The sequence below is a fragment of the Hydra vulgaris genome, chromosome 12 (genome assembly GCF_038396675.1).
Source record: "Hydra vulgaris chromosome 12, alternate assembly HydraT2T_AEP".
In the NCBI taxonomy this organism is placed as follows: domain Eukaryota; kingdom Metazoa; phylum Cnidaria; class Hydrozoa; order Anthoathecata; family Hydridae; genus Hydra; species Hydra vulgaris.
In genome coordinates, this window is record NC_088931.1 from 16,515,491 (window position 1) to 16,534,188 (window position 18,698).

Consider the following 18,698-nt stretch of genomic DNA (forward strand, 5'->3'; position numbering starts at 1 on the left):
GGGAAACTTGTTCGGGGCATGATCTTTGGGCGTGCCCTACCCTTAAGCGTCGATTGCATATAACTTGTCCATCGCTGGTACATAAATTACAACCGGCTGGATGAAATCTTTTGTGTTGGGTACAACGGTGATTATTTTGCTTTAAAAAGTCTATTTCGGTTTGTAGTCTGACAATACGCTGATTCAAGTTAGGTGCTTGCAATAGGTAGAAGCTTTAACTGGTTGTTTATGGGGATTCAGTAATACATAGCTTCCAACTTAATTTCTAATCGAGAGATAGCTGAATTTGATGCAATTGAGTCTTTTAGCTTAGCAAAGCAACTGCGGCTTGATAATCAGACGGTTGCTTTAATTTAAGAGCATCCCGTAGGTGGGGCTTTAGTCCTTTAATAAATAGGCTCAACTTTGTCTTGTCATCGATACCTAACTGCTGACTAAGTTTATCAAGTGTGTTGATGTAGGAGGTAAGATCAATATCTTGCGATAAGCTGAACAGTTCCATTTTCCGGTTTCATGCAATATTTGCATTGTCATAATGTTGTCAGAATTGCTCTTGAAGTTCGTGATAACCACTCCTAGTAAGCACAGAAAATGTCTCATAATAGACTAGAACGCTGTCTTCTAAGAAAAGTGGAAACACTAGTAATATCCTTTTATCTGTCCATTGATTATGAAGCGCAATACGACGAAAGCTGGTTAACCATTTAGTAATGTCTTCTACTTCTGTACCCTTAAAAACTTTCGGATGTAGTTCTTGACTCGGCTTTAACGCCAAACATTCTAAAATTTGCTCAAGCGAAATATTGTTCTTCACTTCAGGATTCGTTGAGGAACGACTGATTTTGGTTTTAAATAGGTTGGTGTCTGACAGGTCTAAGGAGTCAGTAGAATAGGAGGAGTTGTTTAGAGAAGTATCAGGATTACTGGCGTTATGGACACAATGATTAGGTTCAGTATACGGGCATGTTTTACTCGATTAAAAACAGCTCATACATAAATCACAAAGTTAATAAAGTCAATATAGCTACGGTTCCGTTGAAGTAATCAGGCGTGAGTAAAATAACAAAATAAACAAAAGTTAATCTTTACTTATGCAGGTAAATTGATCGGCCAAAACAGAGATATAATCCAATTGTGATCCAGACAGTGCCTTTGAAATGTTATGCAGTAGTAGGTTACTGTTTTATTTTAAATATATTTATCATATATACCAGATACTATTTTACATGTAACTTAATGTTTAATACACTTAATATTCTACACAATTCTTTTTAATATCTCTTCTTCTTCTATATCTTCTTCTCAATGTCAAACGACTCTACCTTGAACTAACGAGTGAGTCTACGAACGAACGACCAACCCTATTTCATCTTCCTCTTTTCTATTAACATCATTTCAGATTGATTGAACGCGTTTCGGTCCAGTTGTTTTTAATCAATTTCAACTGTTAGACACTTCATGTTTCAGTGCTTTGTTTAACTACCGATTACGCTTGACCGGTTGTTACCTTCGTAACATAATCAAAGATATTAGTTGGCTAGTATATATTTATATATACAAGCCTTGATTGATTCATGAGCAATGGATTCTAAATGTCTTATATATAGCAGATATTTTTTGTATATACAAGCTTTGGCTGTAAAAATGTACTAAAGCTCATGTTTGCACCAACACTCCCTTAAGTATATAAGAAATTTTTTAATTATGTAAAATCTTTTTTTTTAATTTTTATTTTTTATTATTAGGTTACCATTTTGCTTTCACCAACAAATATTAAATAAATTAAAACAGAGGATTCTGGGATAGATATGCGGACAATCAACTAAAAAATATATCAACAGCAATTTAAGTTCCTCACTTTTCAATAAACTCTCAATAATTTTTCAAATTCTTGTTTAGTGTTTGTGAATTTTTAAGAGCTGATTACAATAAGTAATTTTCATTGCAATCAATTGAAGTTTGACATTAGACTGAAAAATTTACTCAAAATGATTTTATCTTTTTAAATTTACTTTTCATTGTATTAGTACTGGTATATAGATTACACATGGAATCATTATATAACACATAGAAAAAAAAGATAAAAAATTGTAATTTGTGAAAAATATTTAAAAAATCAACAGCTAAATTCGTAAGAGACAAAATTTCAACTTTACAAAGATATTCAAGCACACAAGCATTGTTGAAAGTTTATCAAATATGAAGCAACAAAAACTAATTGTAATGCTAGTGCCAATAAATAAAACAATAAATAAGGCATTAATCGAATAATCCAAACTTTTGATTGAATCTTGTATTTTCATTTAAATCTAAATCCATACGCTCATTGAATCATTCAAAATAGACTTGTGCTTTTTACAATTCTTTTTGATTGCATGATTTCTTCTTTTGTAAACTTTTCACACACCTTTAAAATAGTGCAATATAAATAGTTGCTTGTTTCTGTAAAAGTCTTGAAATATAAACTCGTTTATAAACAGAAAAGAATCTCTAAAAATAATATATTCCATAATTCTACACTTCTAAAATATAGCCACATCTTTAATGCTACACTGACATAACAATTTGATACATGCTTATGCTTTTGTACAGATAACTTTAAAGACTCCTTGAGCTGAAGTATGAAAGTTGGTAGGTAGCTGGTTCAAGAATGTCATAAAAGTAGAAAATTGAGATTTAAAATTTCATTAAAACAATAAAATCATATTTTACATGTTCCATAAAGGATAAATGATATAGAAAATTGACTATAAAAACACGGCTATTTCCAGCATTAAAATCAACAATGCTGCATTCTGTTTTTAGATAATAAAGAGTTTACTAACTTCTTTGTCACTACGATTATACATATTATTTGCATCTATGTTAATATTATTTTCATTTTTTTCAACAAGAAAATCCACAAGTTGTAAACTATTTGTTTAAATATATAACTTAGCAAGCTTTCTTTTTTTTTTATGGCCTTTTTTCAAGTTTGTCATCAAATCTTTGGTTCTTCTTATTAACGTAAACCTTGAGAAAATTACACCAGTTACATTTTGTAACGTTTATCCACATTTCGATATCAGCAAGCTTTCAATCTCAGCTTTACAAAAAATTTATTAAATCTATTTTTAGAACGCAATGGTACCCAATTGTGAGTTTTGGCAGAAATAAAATATACTTTTAAACTTGATAAATACAAAACTATAAATAAAGATTTCTTTTTAAGGTTGTTTTATTCTGAGAGGTTTCGTTACAAATAACAGTTTTGGATTTTACTTGCTGCCCTCTGGCAAAGTTTTTATAACAACCTCTGACAATTTTATAAATTTTCTTGCAAAGTGCACAGAAAATAATAAAAAATCAAGTTTAAAAATAAATTATTGCAATGAAATGTTTAATTTGTATAAAACATAAAAAATAATAATTCATTTACACAAATTTTTAATTTACCTATTTTTTAAATTTATAGTTATAAAATATATTTAATATTTGCAATTGCAAAAAATATAACATGTGAAATTACTCAGTTGCTGGGTCCTAATTTACTTACAGCAAACAACTAACCTTCACCCTCTTCCTCCTAAAAGCCAGAAATGATTGAAGAGAACAATCATTATCAACCAAAAGATTGCACTTAAAACACCTTTTCGGTTATATCTTGCGTGTATAAATAATATTAGGAAAACAAATTATTTGTAATTAAACTTTGTATAAACATGATTTATTGTAAACCAATTGATCTTGTCAAAAATACTTTGAATTAAATTTAAAAATCTTTGATGATCGTTTACAAGAAAACATTTAAATAGTAAGTGATTGAGGCCCAGGCCTTGGCCGCAACTAAAAATGAGACTTTTTAAAAACCTAGCCCCGGCTGTTGCCCTGGCAAAGTTATAAGATTTAACAGGGGTTGATAAAAATTTATAATACTTGATATATTATAAATTTATGCATACAGTTACTATTATCTAAATACTGGCGGGTTGGGGGGAGATAGTGTTGTCCAAAAATGTAAAAGAGAAGAAGGGAGTTAAGACAGCTTTTGTTCTTTATTTCTCTTTAAACTTAATTTTATTAAAGCATTGAATTTTACAAGTTTAAAAAATTAAAATCATGTTATGTAACAAAGATATATTGAATTATCTCAAAAAAAACTAAGCATTTTTTTTTTGTTTCCAATGTTTCAAAAAAACTATGCATTGGGGAAGGGAGGGAGGGTTGATTTTGTAAAAAAAATAATGCATAAATATGCAGAGGTGGGGGGAAAATGTTACTGAATGCAGACAAGTTAGTACAAGAGGTAAGGGGGTTCTAAATTAGTTGTTTTACTTACACACACACCCTCCCCAAGGTTGCGAGCAACCACTTTCAAGTTATGAAGCGGCTGCATATTATTCTGAAGAAGATAAACCAGATAAAATCAGTGATGACTGTGATTTCAGGGAATGATTTGCTAATTAAAAAGAACTTGATGACATAGTACGAGATTTAGGTCACTAAATCATGATTATTCACTAAATAAACTAAAACTCTAAAATCACATTTGAAAGAATAGAATTTATTAGATCCAAAATAAATATAAAGAACGCAGATTACTCAAAGATCTAATAAATATTAAAAATAAATATAAAGAACACAGATTACTCAGGTCTTCTCACAGAGAAACCGCTAATTACTTGTGGATAAAAAAACAAATAAAAAATAAATAAAAAAGAATATACATTAAATATATACAGCGGTGGCCAAAAATTAAAGACCACTCATTTTTTAGTTGGTTTCTTTAAATTAAAATTAATCTTAATTATAAAATTAAAAATTAAATTTTTAAAATTCTAAAATTAAATCTTTAAATTAAAATTAAGAAGATTCTAATTGACATATTAAATTTTTTTTTTTTAATATCTTGTTAATTAAAACATACGGATAAAAGTGGTATAATTTTTTTAATCTAATTCTAATTAAATAGTGTTTAACTTATTAAAAAACTGATGAGTACTTATAAATCTTCTTTAAATAAATTGGACAAAATTTAACGACCACTTTTAAATCTTTAATTTGCACTTATTAAAAATAATAATCCATTATTTTTTTTAACTGTCTTAATTGCTTATTACGTTGGCTATAAAGTAAAATGTCGAAACCTGAGTTTCGATATCAAATAAACATTTATTTTTTGAATTGCAATAAGGATATAAAAATATTGCAAAAATGCGTGCAAAGATCGAAGAAAAAGACAGATACGCGGCTCTTGTATTAAAAGAAGAAGGTTATAGCATCAGACAAATAGCAGAAAAGCTCAGAAGGTCTCACTCTTGCATTATTAACATAATTCAATGATACAAAGAGACCCGGTCAATTAATGATTGTCATAGGACTGGACGCAATAAAATTTCAAATGACCGCGATGTTCGCTCGTTAGTGAGATTAATGAAAGAAAACAGACAAGCATCATCTACAGACTTGTCTATGAAATGGACACTGTCAAATGGTCTGAAAGCAAGCCCTAGAACTGTGCAAAGGGTCCTCTACAATTTAAATTATTTATGGCGTGCTGCTGCAAAAAAACCACGCCTAAATAAAAAACAAAAATTTGCCAGGAAAGAGTGGTGCAAACTACATAAAAACTGGTCAACAGATCAGTGGAGCCGTGTGGTATTTAGTGAAGAAATGAACGTTGAGGTAGACAACAGAAAAGGTTGTGTAATGTTGTGTAGACTTCCAAGCGAACGGTTCGATGAATCATGCATTTTGAAACGAACAAAACAAGGCACTGGTTCAATAGGCATTTGGGCCTGTATGAGTGCCTGTGGAGTTGGTGTTTTCCATTTATTCGATGGTAGACTCAACAAAAAAAGGTACATCGAAATTTTGGAAAACTCGCTTATTCCTAGCATTAATTTATGGCAGTTGCAAGATGGATTCATTTTCCAGCAAGATAATGCGCCGTTTCATAAAGCGCATGTTGTTAGCGATTGGTTCAGTTCTAATAAAATTCAAGTGCTTCCATGGCCTGCCAATAATCCAATAGAGAATTTATGGTCGTGGCTTGATCACAAGCTTGGTAAAGAACAACTTTACAATTTAAAAGATTTGAAATCTTCTTCTCTCATCATTTAAAAAATGTGCCTGATAAAGTAATCAAAAATTTAACGAATTCAATGTAAGAACGAGTACAAGAGTGCTTGAAAACAAATGGAGGAACAACACGTTTCTAAATTATTTTTTTATTGCTTTTTGAAATATTTTTGAAACTGGTCTTAAAATTTAACTAGTCAGTTTTTTAATTTTTTAACATTATTTTGTAAAAAAATTATAAATTCTTTTATAATAAATATAAAATACAATAAAAATTCTTTCTAAAAATGTTTTTCTTTTTTTGATACCTTTTTCCAAAATAAAATTATACTAAGGTTAAAAATAAATTTTGAAAAGAAAATGAGTGGTCTTTAATTTTTGGCCACCGCTGTACATATACTAATATAGATAAGGGATTTTTAAAAAATTTTAAAATTTAAAAGTAGATTAGTATATTATCAGTTGAAATGAGTTTTTTAAGATTTTGTTTAAAAGAATCAAAATTACATTCTTGAGAAAAATCTTTAGAAGTATTTAGAACTATACTATTCCATAAAAATGGTCCACGAAATGAAATAAAAAATTTTCCAAAATTAGTTTGAGAAAATGGTTGTCGAATTAAATTACCGTTCCTTAAAATTTATTTATTTCTATCTCTTTGTAAATACAAGTTACGAAAAAGAAACGGGTGATAGGTGGGTTTTGCATTTATACATAAAACAAAGAATATTAAAAACATTTAACTCATATATATTGAGTGCTTTCATATCATATAAAAGAGGCTTGGCGTGAGCAAAACGGTCCTTAAAATTTATAAGGCATGCTCCATATTTCTGCTGCTGATAGAGAGGTTTAAGTTTACATTTATAAGTGCTACCCCAAGCAATGTTTGCATAATTAATATGGCAATGAATTAGCAAATAATATAACTGAATTAAGGTATGTTTATCTAGAAAGTTTCTTATTTTGTATAAAATGCCTATACTCTTTGAAATTTTATTGCACAAGTTAGCAATGTGGCTTTTCCAATTAGGATTTTCATCGATATATACACCTAAAAATCTTGTCACTAGAACTCTTTAACAATTATGTTATCGATAAAAAGAAAGGGTAAGTTGCTAGGCAGCTGGTGCTTTTTACCATAAGGATGAAAAAGAATCCATTTAGTTTTATCAATATTCAATGATAGTTTGTTTAATTTAAACCATTCAGAAATTTTGGCTAGTTCAATGTTCATGTTGCTAAAAAGTGTAAAAATATTTTTATGAGAAAGAAATAAGTTAGAATCATCAGCAAACATAATTGTCATTAGGTTAGAAGCTTTTGGTATTATATGAAATATTTAACAAACTAGATGATACGTTTTCATCTGCATAAACATATTGTTTTTGATTATTTAGGTAACTTTTAAGCCAAATTAATATATTTCCAGTAATTCCGTACCACTCCAACTTTTTAAAAAGAATTTTGTGATCAATAGTATCAAAAGCTTTTGGCAAGTCAATGAAAACACCTAAAGTAAATTGAGAATTTTCAAATGAGTCAGATATATTTCTTGTAAATCGTAAAATGGCATGTTCAGTGGAATTGTTTTTTTGGAATCCATATTGATTGCTGTATAATAAATTGTTTATAGTAAGATGATTATAAATTTTATCGTACAAAATTCTTTCTAAAACTTTAGAGAATACAATAAGTAGTGAAATTGGACAATAGTTACTTATATTCTCAACGTCACCACCTTTTACTATTAGTATGACTTCATATCCCAACAGCGTCTACATTGATCATACTTGTCCACAAAGTGGTAGAGCAGTTGATGTAGCAAAGAAAATCATTTTAGTTTTAAATGACAGAAACTCTCTTGAGACTTTACAAAGTGTTGTTTGTGATGATACCAATGCAAAGATGGGGTAGAAAAATGGTATCATTTATTTACTTAAAACTTGTATTGACCTCTTTAATGTTGTATTTGTTTGCTTCATTTTTTAATCATCCTGATACAATAGCAATCACCCAGAAAGTATTGCAAGGAAACTATTTTGCTCATTATGAAAGTGTTTTGTTGTCAGCCATCACAAATGAAGGCAAGGAAAAAGCAGTCAGTTTAACTAAGAAAATTATTGCATGCAAAAGAGAAAAGAATACTGAAAGTGTACGCGTTTTCTCTCTATGATTGATTTTGACCGATTTCCATGCTCTCATATTTGGAAATAATAGACTGGTTAAATGTTAACATCTCTTCTGCTCTAATTTTATCTGACACAAAAAATGAAGATCAAAGTTACAAACAGCACTTTTCAAGTTTCTGATATTCCATGCTAATCTAAAAATGTTAATATATGTGTATATATATATATATATATATATATATATATATATATATATATATATATATATATATATATATATATATATATATATATATATATATATATATATATATATTTTAAATTATTCACCTCTCCAAGGCCGAGAAGGCCACTACAGCTGAGGAGGCTACTTTTTATAGTTACAACCCTCTCTTAACTCTATAACTCTGAAACACGAAATTTGACAAACAAGGCTACTGCACAGAGAAACAAGTTGATATATATACATGTATATATAGCAGGCCTTGTTAAGAAGCGTTACGCAGCTCGCATTTTGCTTGCGAAAAGGCGATTTGCCTACGCGCTCAGCAGTTTTGCGCTACGCAAAAACTTATATCTTTTAGAATATTTAAATTATCTTTTGATTATCGTTAACGTGACGTTTATTCAGAAGAAATAAAGTCGTAGGTAAAAGCATTTAACCGCAATTGTAAACTAATAGATTTTTTTGTAAAAGAAACAGTTTGTTTCATTTTTTTTTTTATTAAAAATTAGTTAAAAAAAATAAAGTGTTTAAGTTTTATCTTAAGGAATTAAATATATAAATTCCTTTTAAATACAAAAATTATTTTTAGTCATAATAGTTTAAAAAATACACGATTTATTTTGATGTACAAATTTTATTAATAACATATTTTGTTTATTGTTAATTCAATAACGTAAAGTTTTAATGACGTTCATTTAATTTATGAAAATAAATTATGATCACGAATATGTTATCGGTAACTGATAAATAAAAAAAAAACTCTATTGTTTAAAAACATTATTAAAAAGAGTTCACAAATTAAATAAGAAAAAATTTATTAACAATTGATAAAATAACCAAAAACCAAATGTAAAATCATAAGAAAATAAACAAATATTTTACGTTTCATGAAAAAAATATTTTTTTCAAAATAAAATTTAGTATATATTTGAAAAAAATAATAAAAATGATTTTTTTAATAAGAACTTTGATTTTATTTGTAACTTTTGTTATAGTGAGAAAAAAAAACTTTTTGTATGATTTTTAACGCGTTAATAAAATAACTTTAATTACAATGCAGTACTTGTAAAGATGCTAGTGACGCAATATAACTTCTAACGATGCAAAATATATTTGCTGAGTTGAGTTACTTAAAAATTTGTTACGCGTTTTTGCTACGCAGCGAAATCTCGTAACAAGGCCTGATATAGGTGATATATATAAATACATAAATATGAAATGAAGAATAATAAAAGAAAAGGTTTGCTCCATATCAAGCCTTTAGTTGATGTTGCAGTACTCCTTTGCAGCAGCATGCTATAAGAAAGTTGATGCATGTACTGAAGCCCCAAGCAGCAGGCTATTCCAGTGTCATGTCACAGTGCTTATCTAAAAACTAAGGCATCTAATGCCGGTATACCAAAAACCGGTATCCTGGCATACTGGTTTTTTTTCCGATACCGATACCAAGCTCTAAATACCGGTATATACCAGTATTTCAGTTATTTTTCTCATCGGACAAAAAATGTTCAATGAGTCTTTGTGCGTGTTTAGACATGGAGTTTTTTAGAGAGTTATAAGCACAAAAATATCACCCAAGAAAACTTTGATTATAAAAGTGGATTAAAAAAAGACTTTCTTAGATGTAGAAAGCCTTTTTTAATATTTAGTTATCTAAGTATTAAATAAGTTACATTTATATTTTGAAATATCAAACTCTTTTAATAATTAACTAAAATATCTAAGGAAAAATATCACTGAAAAAAACTTAGATTATTGAAATAAAAAAAACTTTTCTTAGAAAGTTTTTTTTAATATTTAGTTACTTGTTTGTATAAACTTTTTTTTAATTGTATATTTTTTGGAGAGAATTTTTTTTTCACTTTGTTTTTTGTAACTTTGTGGTGTTGTGCTACACTTTATTTGTTCTATATTTATTTGTAAATATAACAACAACATCAAATAAAGATAACAAAATTAATTTAAAAAGAATAAATATTTAACACACATGTATTCAAAGTCAAGATAAAAAAACATAACAACCTCTCTATATAATATAGAGTTTATGTGTTAACATAACCACATATTATATCTCTATATAATATGTGGTTATGTTTTTTCATATAATATAATTATATTAAGTTCATATAACATCTTTATCTTTGTATTTATAAATTTTTGATATTTATATATTTTGTATTTCAATATTTATATATTTTGTATTTCAAAAACGTGCTGCCCTAGCCATAGCCGATAAAACAAAAGTATTTGAAGATTTTGAAAAAAGATTTCAGGGCAAAAACTCTGTGGCAATACTTTTTGCACGAAAAGTCTGGAGCTGTAGCGAAATGTAAAAAATGTGCTAGAGAAATCAAGACCTGTGGTGGCTCGACTAGTGGACTATATGCACATTTAAGGACTTCTCACAAAATAGATTTATTGAAACGTTATCCAGTTGAAGCTTCAATTTTATTATCTACTGCTGGTGTTTCCACTACACCTGATTTGCAACTTGCTAGACCCAGAAATTAAATTTTAATTTTTACGAAAAGCCAAGACAGAAATACACTGCCAAATCCTTTAGCTATAATGATGGCCACCGATGGCTTGCCATTCAGAGTTTTTATAACACCCAATGAGCTAAGAAAATCGCTGATAGTTTGAGGTTTTGACATGCCAAAATCATCTGAATCCATTCGTCAAATAGTTAAGAAATATGCTACTAAAATTCGAAACTCAATAATAAAAGAATTATCTGAACTTCAACAGTAAGGAAACTGATTTAGTCTTACGTTTGACAAATGGACTTCTGTAAAAAATAGTTGTTTTTTGAATAATAATGTTCATTCTAGAAACAGATTTTAGAATTTGGGTTTAGCACGAATTAATGGACATTTCCCACCAGAAATGTGTGTTAAGTTAATTGATAACTTATTGAAAGAACACAACTTAAAAATTGATTGCGATATCGTATGTATTACCATGGATGGTGCTTCGGTAATGAAGAAAGTAGGACGATTAATGTCCATCAACCAACAACTGCAATCAACCACTATTAAGTTGGGAGTTACTAGAAAAAAAGAAAAGAGTTATAGAGTAAAGAAACAATTGACAGAAGACTTAAAAAGTTGAAGGTTGTATTAGTCAGGAAAACATGAAGATGGGAGAGAGTTCTAAAGAGTTAAGTGTTAAAGAGTTAAAGTGTGGGGGGAAAAATATTAGTTGTAGAGGCTTTATCTCAGAGAGATGCTATTCTTCTATCAGCTGATACTATATTCTTCTATCAGCTGTATCAGCTGATAGAAGAATATAGTATCAGCTGATAGAAGAATATAGTATCAGCTGATACCTTGGCATTTATGCTGCAAAATTTGGGCATAGGACCATTAAGTAACAATATGAAGACCTTCTTAATTAAAAGAATAAAAGAAAAATGCACAAATATATCTCATTCAATATCTTCATAAAGGAGATCAAGCCCAAAATAACTTTGGTTCAGATATCATATTTGATTGGCTAACTAAAACTGCTTTGGTAAATTAAATTGTGCATCTTATCCAGTGGCTCTCATCCGTCCAAGCTGAAATTACAGGATTGCTATCCAAAACAGATGATGACGAAGATACCATAATGTGAGAAGACGAACCTTTGAGCTTGAAATTACAGGAGTAGCTGGACATGGCCAAAAATAATGAGATAAAAATGAAAACAGTACCAAAAACAAATAAGAATAATAACAATTAGACTAAAATGATATAAAAAGAAATTTCTATATTTCAGGAAGACGGTACACATGATATTAACGTGAAGTTGGTATACGATTATATTTTATCTATTCCCCCAACGACCGTAGAAGCTTTTTCTTCATCGGTAATATTATGTACAAAAATTCGATCATCTTTAAATGACTAAACTTAAATAATTTATGGTTTTTGCGGGCTTATTTCAATAAAAAATAATTTTTTTTAGTTATTTTTTCAAATGAATTAATTTTATATATTATTTTAACTTAAACAATAAAGTGTTTAGACCGTTTATTTGTTGCTTTGGGTTTTAATTAATGATTTTTTGAGTATTTGTAAATACTGGTACTAATACCGGTATATCGATTTTCTCTAAATCTAATACCAAAAAACCAGTATTTAATTTTTGGTCCGGTATTGAATGCCCTACAAAAAACGCATTTGTAGTTGTATCTATCTATATACATACATATATATATATATATATATATATATATATATATATATATATATATATAAATATACAAAGAAAACACAACTTTTTATGGTTTTATGGTAGTTTTATGCCTAAAGGCAATCATCAGTCATGTAATACAAATCAGTTACAGTGGAGTATGCTCTGTCATCATAACAACAAACAATAAAAAATCTAAAAGCAGCTGCCTAATCACCTGTATTGAATTTTGAAAGAAGAAATTTGCTTTTATGTCTAAATTTAGATACTAATTCATTCTTCTTATTTAATAAGTTATCATTGGTGTAAGATATTATGACATACTTTTCATATAGACATAGATTGTATCGTTTTATCATGGGATTGTAAGATTGACAAAATTTTACAATTTTCCATTCAATTATCGGGTTTACTTTCTTATATAACTCAGTATCCCTTTTATATTTTTTGATATTAAAAGATTTTGTATGGTTAACGTATCTAAGTTTGAATGTGGTATTACTAACTCCAAAATAAACTTTTTTGTTCCCGCCTAGAATGCCTGAGTATAGAGTGGCTTGATACACTTTGTTATTTACAAGGCACTGTTGAATTAAAAGACACTTGCTTTTAACAATATAATTGCAGCGTTTATTGCAATCTGAAGTGTTATTTTTCATTGTACGATGGTTATGAGAATTAACAATTGATTTGATGTTTGGCATACAACTCTAACTTACCTTTAGAGTATTTCAATTAAAAATCTTGTGGTATTTATGGCCAAATGGGAAGTGTTTGTCTATTAAATCTAAAAAGAGATTACCAATTTTGGTAGAAACATTTTTACTGTATGAATGGTTAAACAAGATTATATTTTGCTTACAGTTTTTTGGTAGAAGTTGGATAACTTTCAGAATATAATTAAGTTTAAATTTTATAGACTTTTTTAATGCATCCTGATACAAATTGGAAGAGTTTCGAAAAATAGTTTCATTAGATGAATTAGCTGACAGCTTTTATATATATATATATATATATATATATATATATATATATATATATATATATATATATATATATATATATATATATATATATATATCTTTTAAAACCATATTCTTGTTATACGATACTTTCATATTTGTTGAATTTGATTAAAACGGCAGCGTATAAACTTTTTGTTTTAAATATATTTTTGATGTTATTATATATTTACAATATTTTGCTGATCTATAGCGGTGCATCATCAGGTGTAATAAAAAAAACGTTACAAATAATTGTTACAAAAGTACACAATTATTTGTAACGTTTTTTATTACACCTGATGATGCTGACCGCTATAGGTCAGCGAAATATTGTAAATATGTAATAACATCAAAAATATATTTAAAACAAAAAGTTTATATGCTGCCGTTTTAATCAAATTCAACAAATATGAAAATATCGTATAACAAGAATATGATTTTAAAAGATTTTATTACTGCTCTTCACGGCAAAGAGGTTCACAAAAAAACGAAGAAAAAAATAAAAATTTGAAGATACGAAATGTAAACATAAAATCTTCTTCAAAAAAGAATATTAAATTTAAAGGTGAAAATATATCGAGTAAAAACAAGAGAACTTGGAGACCATTTTAGTCAAAATTTTAATTGACGCCATTATATTATTACTAAAAACTATTTTCATTTTACGCCTGTAATGTCTTCCTTTTTTTTGACGGTTTGATTTATGTACTTTTGTAACAATTATTTGTAACGTTTTTTATTACACCTGATGATGCTGACCGCTATAGGTCAGCGAAATATTGTAAATATATAATAACATCAAAAATATATTTAAAACAAAAAGTTTATACGCTGCCGTTTTAATCAATTTCAACAAATATATATATATATATATATATATATATATATATATATATATATATATATATATATATATATATATATATACTGTTAAAAAGTGTATTTTTTATGATGAATGTAAATGTTTTTATAATAATTTGTACAATTAATTTTATAAACAGCAATGAAAACTATTGTTTTAATAAACTTTTTGATGAATCCATAAATTTAATAGTTGAAAACATAACAAAGTTATTTTTTTTTTTTTATGACATGTAAACTTTCTAATAAAATTTGTTTACTTAAACTAAACCCTAATAAATAAATTATCATAGAATATTAAATAAAACTTTTATTTATTTCAAAAGTATTTTTAATGATGAATGAAATTTTTAAAAAATACAAATTGTTTTCTTAATTTTATAAACAACGGCAAGAACAAATACGTTTCAATAAACTTTTTCAAAAATAAATTTTGATAACTTAAACAAATTTAGTTTTTTATTAAACAATAATTAGATAGAAGTTTTTATTATTTAAAAAAAATTGCCTAATATTATAATAACATTAGAAAAGATCAAAGTTTTATAGCTCATTGCGTTGGTTTGAAAAGGTTATAACTGAAATTTTTTATATTATGAGAATTTAAAAACAATCTTTTAATTTTTTTAAATGTTTAATTAAAATTATGTATACGATTATTTTTTATTTGTTTACGTATTCCTATCGTGATTGATATATAAAAATACATAAATAAATAGAAAAAAATCATATAAATATTTTTTAAAAATTTAAATCATTTAGACATTTAAAAAATATATCAGATAGAACCTCGTCAAACCAATGCAACGAGTTATTCAACCTTAACATATTTACAAAACTTAATAAAAAATAATTTTCTATTAGAGTTTTAGTTATTAGATTTATATTAGTTGATTTTTTTTAGAGTTATGGGTTTTAATTTTTTTTTAATTTCTCTTTCTTTAACAATTCTTACTTTTTTTTATAGTTTAACCTGTTTATATTTTTTTTTCCTTTGTTGTTTTTTTCAACACATTTTGAATTATCTAAAGAGCTGTGGTCAAGCTTTCAAAAAAAGCAATTAATGGTCAAGATTGGACTGCAATCACAGGCCTTTCCAGTTCACAACTGGTTCTACCTATTTGTCAGTTGATGTGGCATTAATTCTCACATGTTCTACCTATTTGCCAGTCAATCTACAAGCACTCCTTGCATGTTTTACCTTTTTTTTCAATTGCTGTAGCAACACTCCTTGCATGTTCTACCTTTGTCAGACAATGTATATAAACAGTAAAAAAATTAGAATAAATACATTCAGAATGTTTTTATTTTTATTAAAAAAATTAAAACATGAATGTTTTTAAAAACATTCCAGTCTATCAATTTGCGCTTTTATAGTTTTTTAAAAACTACAATTTAAATTAGTTTCCAGAATTAAATTTAATGGTTTTATTAAAATTAAGTTCATAAAATGTACTTAATTTTTAAATATAAAATGAAATTTTCAAATAATTTCATTACTATATACCTTTTCTTTGTTAATAACTTTAATAGCCCATCCAGTTTGATCATATAATCGTATTGCTTCAGACACTGTGCCAAAACTTCCCTTACCAAGCAAAGTCATAAATTTGTATTCACTTTCTATATCTTGCTCATTTTTAATTCGAGTGTGCTTGATATTACGAGTAGCATCAATACTAGCACGAAGACGCCTTGAAATCATAGTTATATAAGAACATACATTACTTTCTCTTTATATATATATATATGTCTACAAATAAACAAGTATGTATATATATATATATATATATATATATATATATATATATATATATATTATTATTATTATTATTATTATTATTACCATTATTATTACTAATGTATTTAATTCAAACATCATGTACATGTAAATATACAACCAAATAAAGAGTGAATAAAAATACAGATACAGTTATTAACAACAACCCATTACTCGGACAGTTTTAATATTTTGTTAACCAAACCAACAGTGAAGTTTCTTTTGGCATACTAGACAAGTTATATATATATATATATATATATATATATATATATATATATATATATATATATATATATATATATATATATATATATATATATATATATATATGATTATTTATTATTTTTTGCATAATTTTAAAATCCAGACTACATTTTAATCCAGATGATGTGGGTACAGTTGCCCAGCCTATCACTATTATATAATGATGTTAAAAATGACATTTTGTTTTGCTGAATTAAATGTAAACCAAAGAAATTAGAAAACTTCTCTCATTATATGTCTAGCTTAATTAAATGATGGAAACTAAGATTAAACTACAAATATCAATAAACCAAAAAAAAATGGTTATTTATAAAACACAGAATATAATTAAAAAAGGAAGTAAAATGAAGAGACTAAATAGTTGAATAGATTAATACCTACTTTAAATAGATCTTTCAAAACCTTCCCTCTTTCTCCTCCCTCTTTCTCCTCCCCCCCCTCCCCCTCTCTTAGTCTTCCTCAAATTTATGTCTTCTCATATTGTCATTCACTACTGATCTTTCATGCCAACCAAATATACAATCCATTGCAAAGTTAACATCTTCTAAGGTTGCCTCTATTGTGCTTGCTATTTTTTACTCTTGATTCCATTCTCTACCTATATGAATCTCATAATCTTTGCATGGAATATTGTTGTCATATTTGATCACATTCTTTTAATGAGACTCTCTTTTATTTAGATCCAAAAGTGCATTAAAGATGTAGTTCGACCTAGTCAAGAAGATAAGCTTGAGTCTCTATCCCATGACCACAAGGTTTTATCTCTTTCTCTTTTTTACAAATACTACCATGGTCGCTATTTTCACTTGTTCCATCAACCAAAACTCAATCTTGGGTGACTTGTTGTTTAACTAAGTCGCATACTTTTACTGTAATTTTTCCTTCATGCACTTTCTTCATCCAACTGTGAAACTGCTTTAATAACAGCAAATAACTCCTGGTATAGCTAACTTAAAGGCACCCTATTAATTGACTTGACAAAAGCAATTGAAAGTGTCTCACATCAAAATCTACTAATTAAACTTGGAAAAATAGGACTAAGTCAAAAAGCTGGTAAACTATTTCAAAATTACCTAGAAGGAAGGGTTCATAGAGTGAAAAATGGAAATAAGTTTACCCAATGGAAGCCAATATCAAGAAGAGTACCTCAAGATGGTGACCTTAGCCAAAAACTATTCAAAATCTATATAAGAGATCTTCCCCAAGCATTAACAACTAAATTTTATTTACTTGCAGATGACATTACCTTATCAGCTGCAGCCAGCTCTTTGCAAGTTATCACTGAGAAACTGATCAAGCGTTTGGAGAAACCAATAAGTTCTTCATTGATTATAGTTTCACTATCAACCCCAGTAAAACGTAACTAATAGTGATCTAATCACAGAGAGAAAAACATCCTGACAACTTACAGATTAAAATTGGCAATATTGTGATTGACAATAAATCAACATATCTAATTTGAAAAACAAATTGACTAATAAAAAATGCCACACTAGTATAAGAATATTAGCTTGATCATCTGTCAGGCTTCCAAGGGAACTGTTAAATATAGTGTCTAATGGACTTATATGTAGCCAATTAGAATATGCCAGCACATTATACCTTGTACAATCCAAAGCATAACTAAAGAGGCTTGAAATAATACAAAAGCAGTGTGTTCAAATTATCTGTCACAAACTTAGTAATACCCACTCCCCTTTTAAACAAACTTAGGCTTGACACCTTTGAAAACAGAAGAAATGTTCATGCAATAAAAATAGTCAAGTCTGCTTTAACAACAATAAATGAAGACTCAAACCTTATAGCTACAAAAGCAAAGAACCGTCATGGAAGCAAAGACTTTAATATTATAGGAGCCAACATTTTCAATAAAATTATTTCCTAATATATCTATTTTGTATGCCATTGGCATATACTACTCAAGCAGAGGAAGAGGAACTGGCAAATAAAGAATACTTTAGAACAATAATAACAACCTTTAATTTATTTACAAATTGTAAAGGCAAAGATGTTCAACAGTAATTGAGTTTAAATAAAAACATCAATAATAATAATAATGCACAAAAACTTTCATTTGTCTAGTTTATTTCTTGCATATCAGTGTTTTGGAATTCCTGACTCATACAATTTGGTTTTCCTGACTCCTACAACTTACAGTTTTTACACTTTCTTGTTCTTTCTCTTTACAGTTT

At 27.6% G+C, this 18,698-nt stretch overlaps 1 protein-coding gene across 1 annotated transcript in view; it reads right to left on the reverse strand.

The window, feature by feature from the left end:
* Positions 1-16,211, reverse strand: part of LOC100212822 (serine/threonine-protein kinase 33) — a 69,666-nt gene extending 53,455 nt beyond the window's left edge. The window contains exon 1 of the mRNA XM_065812362.1: positions 15,967-16,211. Coding sequence (XP_065668434.1) covers positions 15,967-16,164 — 198 coding nt within the window. The 5' untranslated portion in view covers positions 16,165-16,211. The remainder of the gene's footprint in view (positions 1-15,966) is intronic.
* Positions 16,212-18,698: the final 2,487 nt, after the last annotated feature.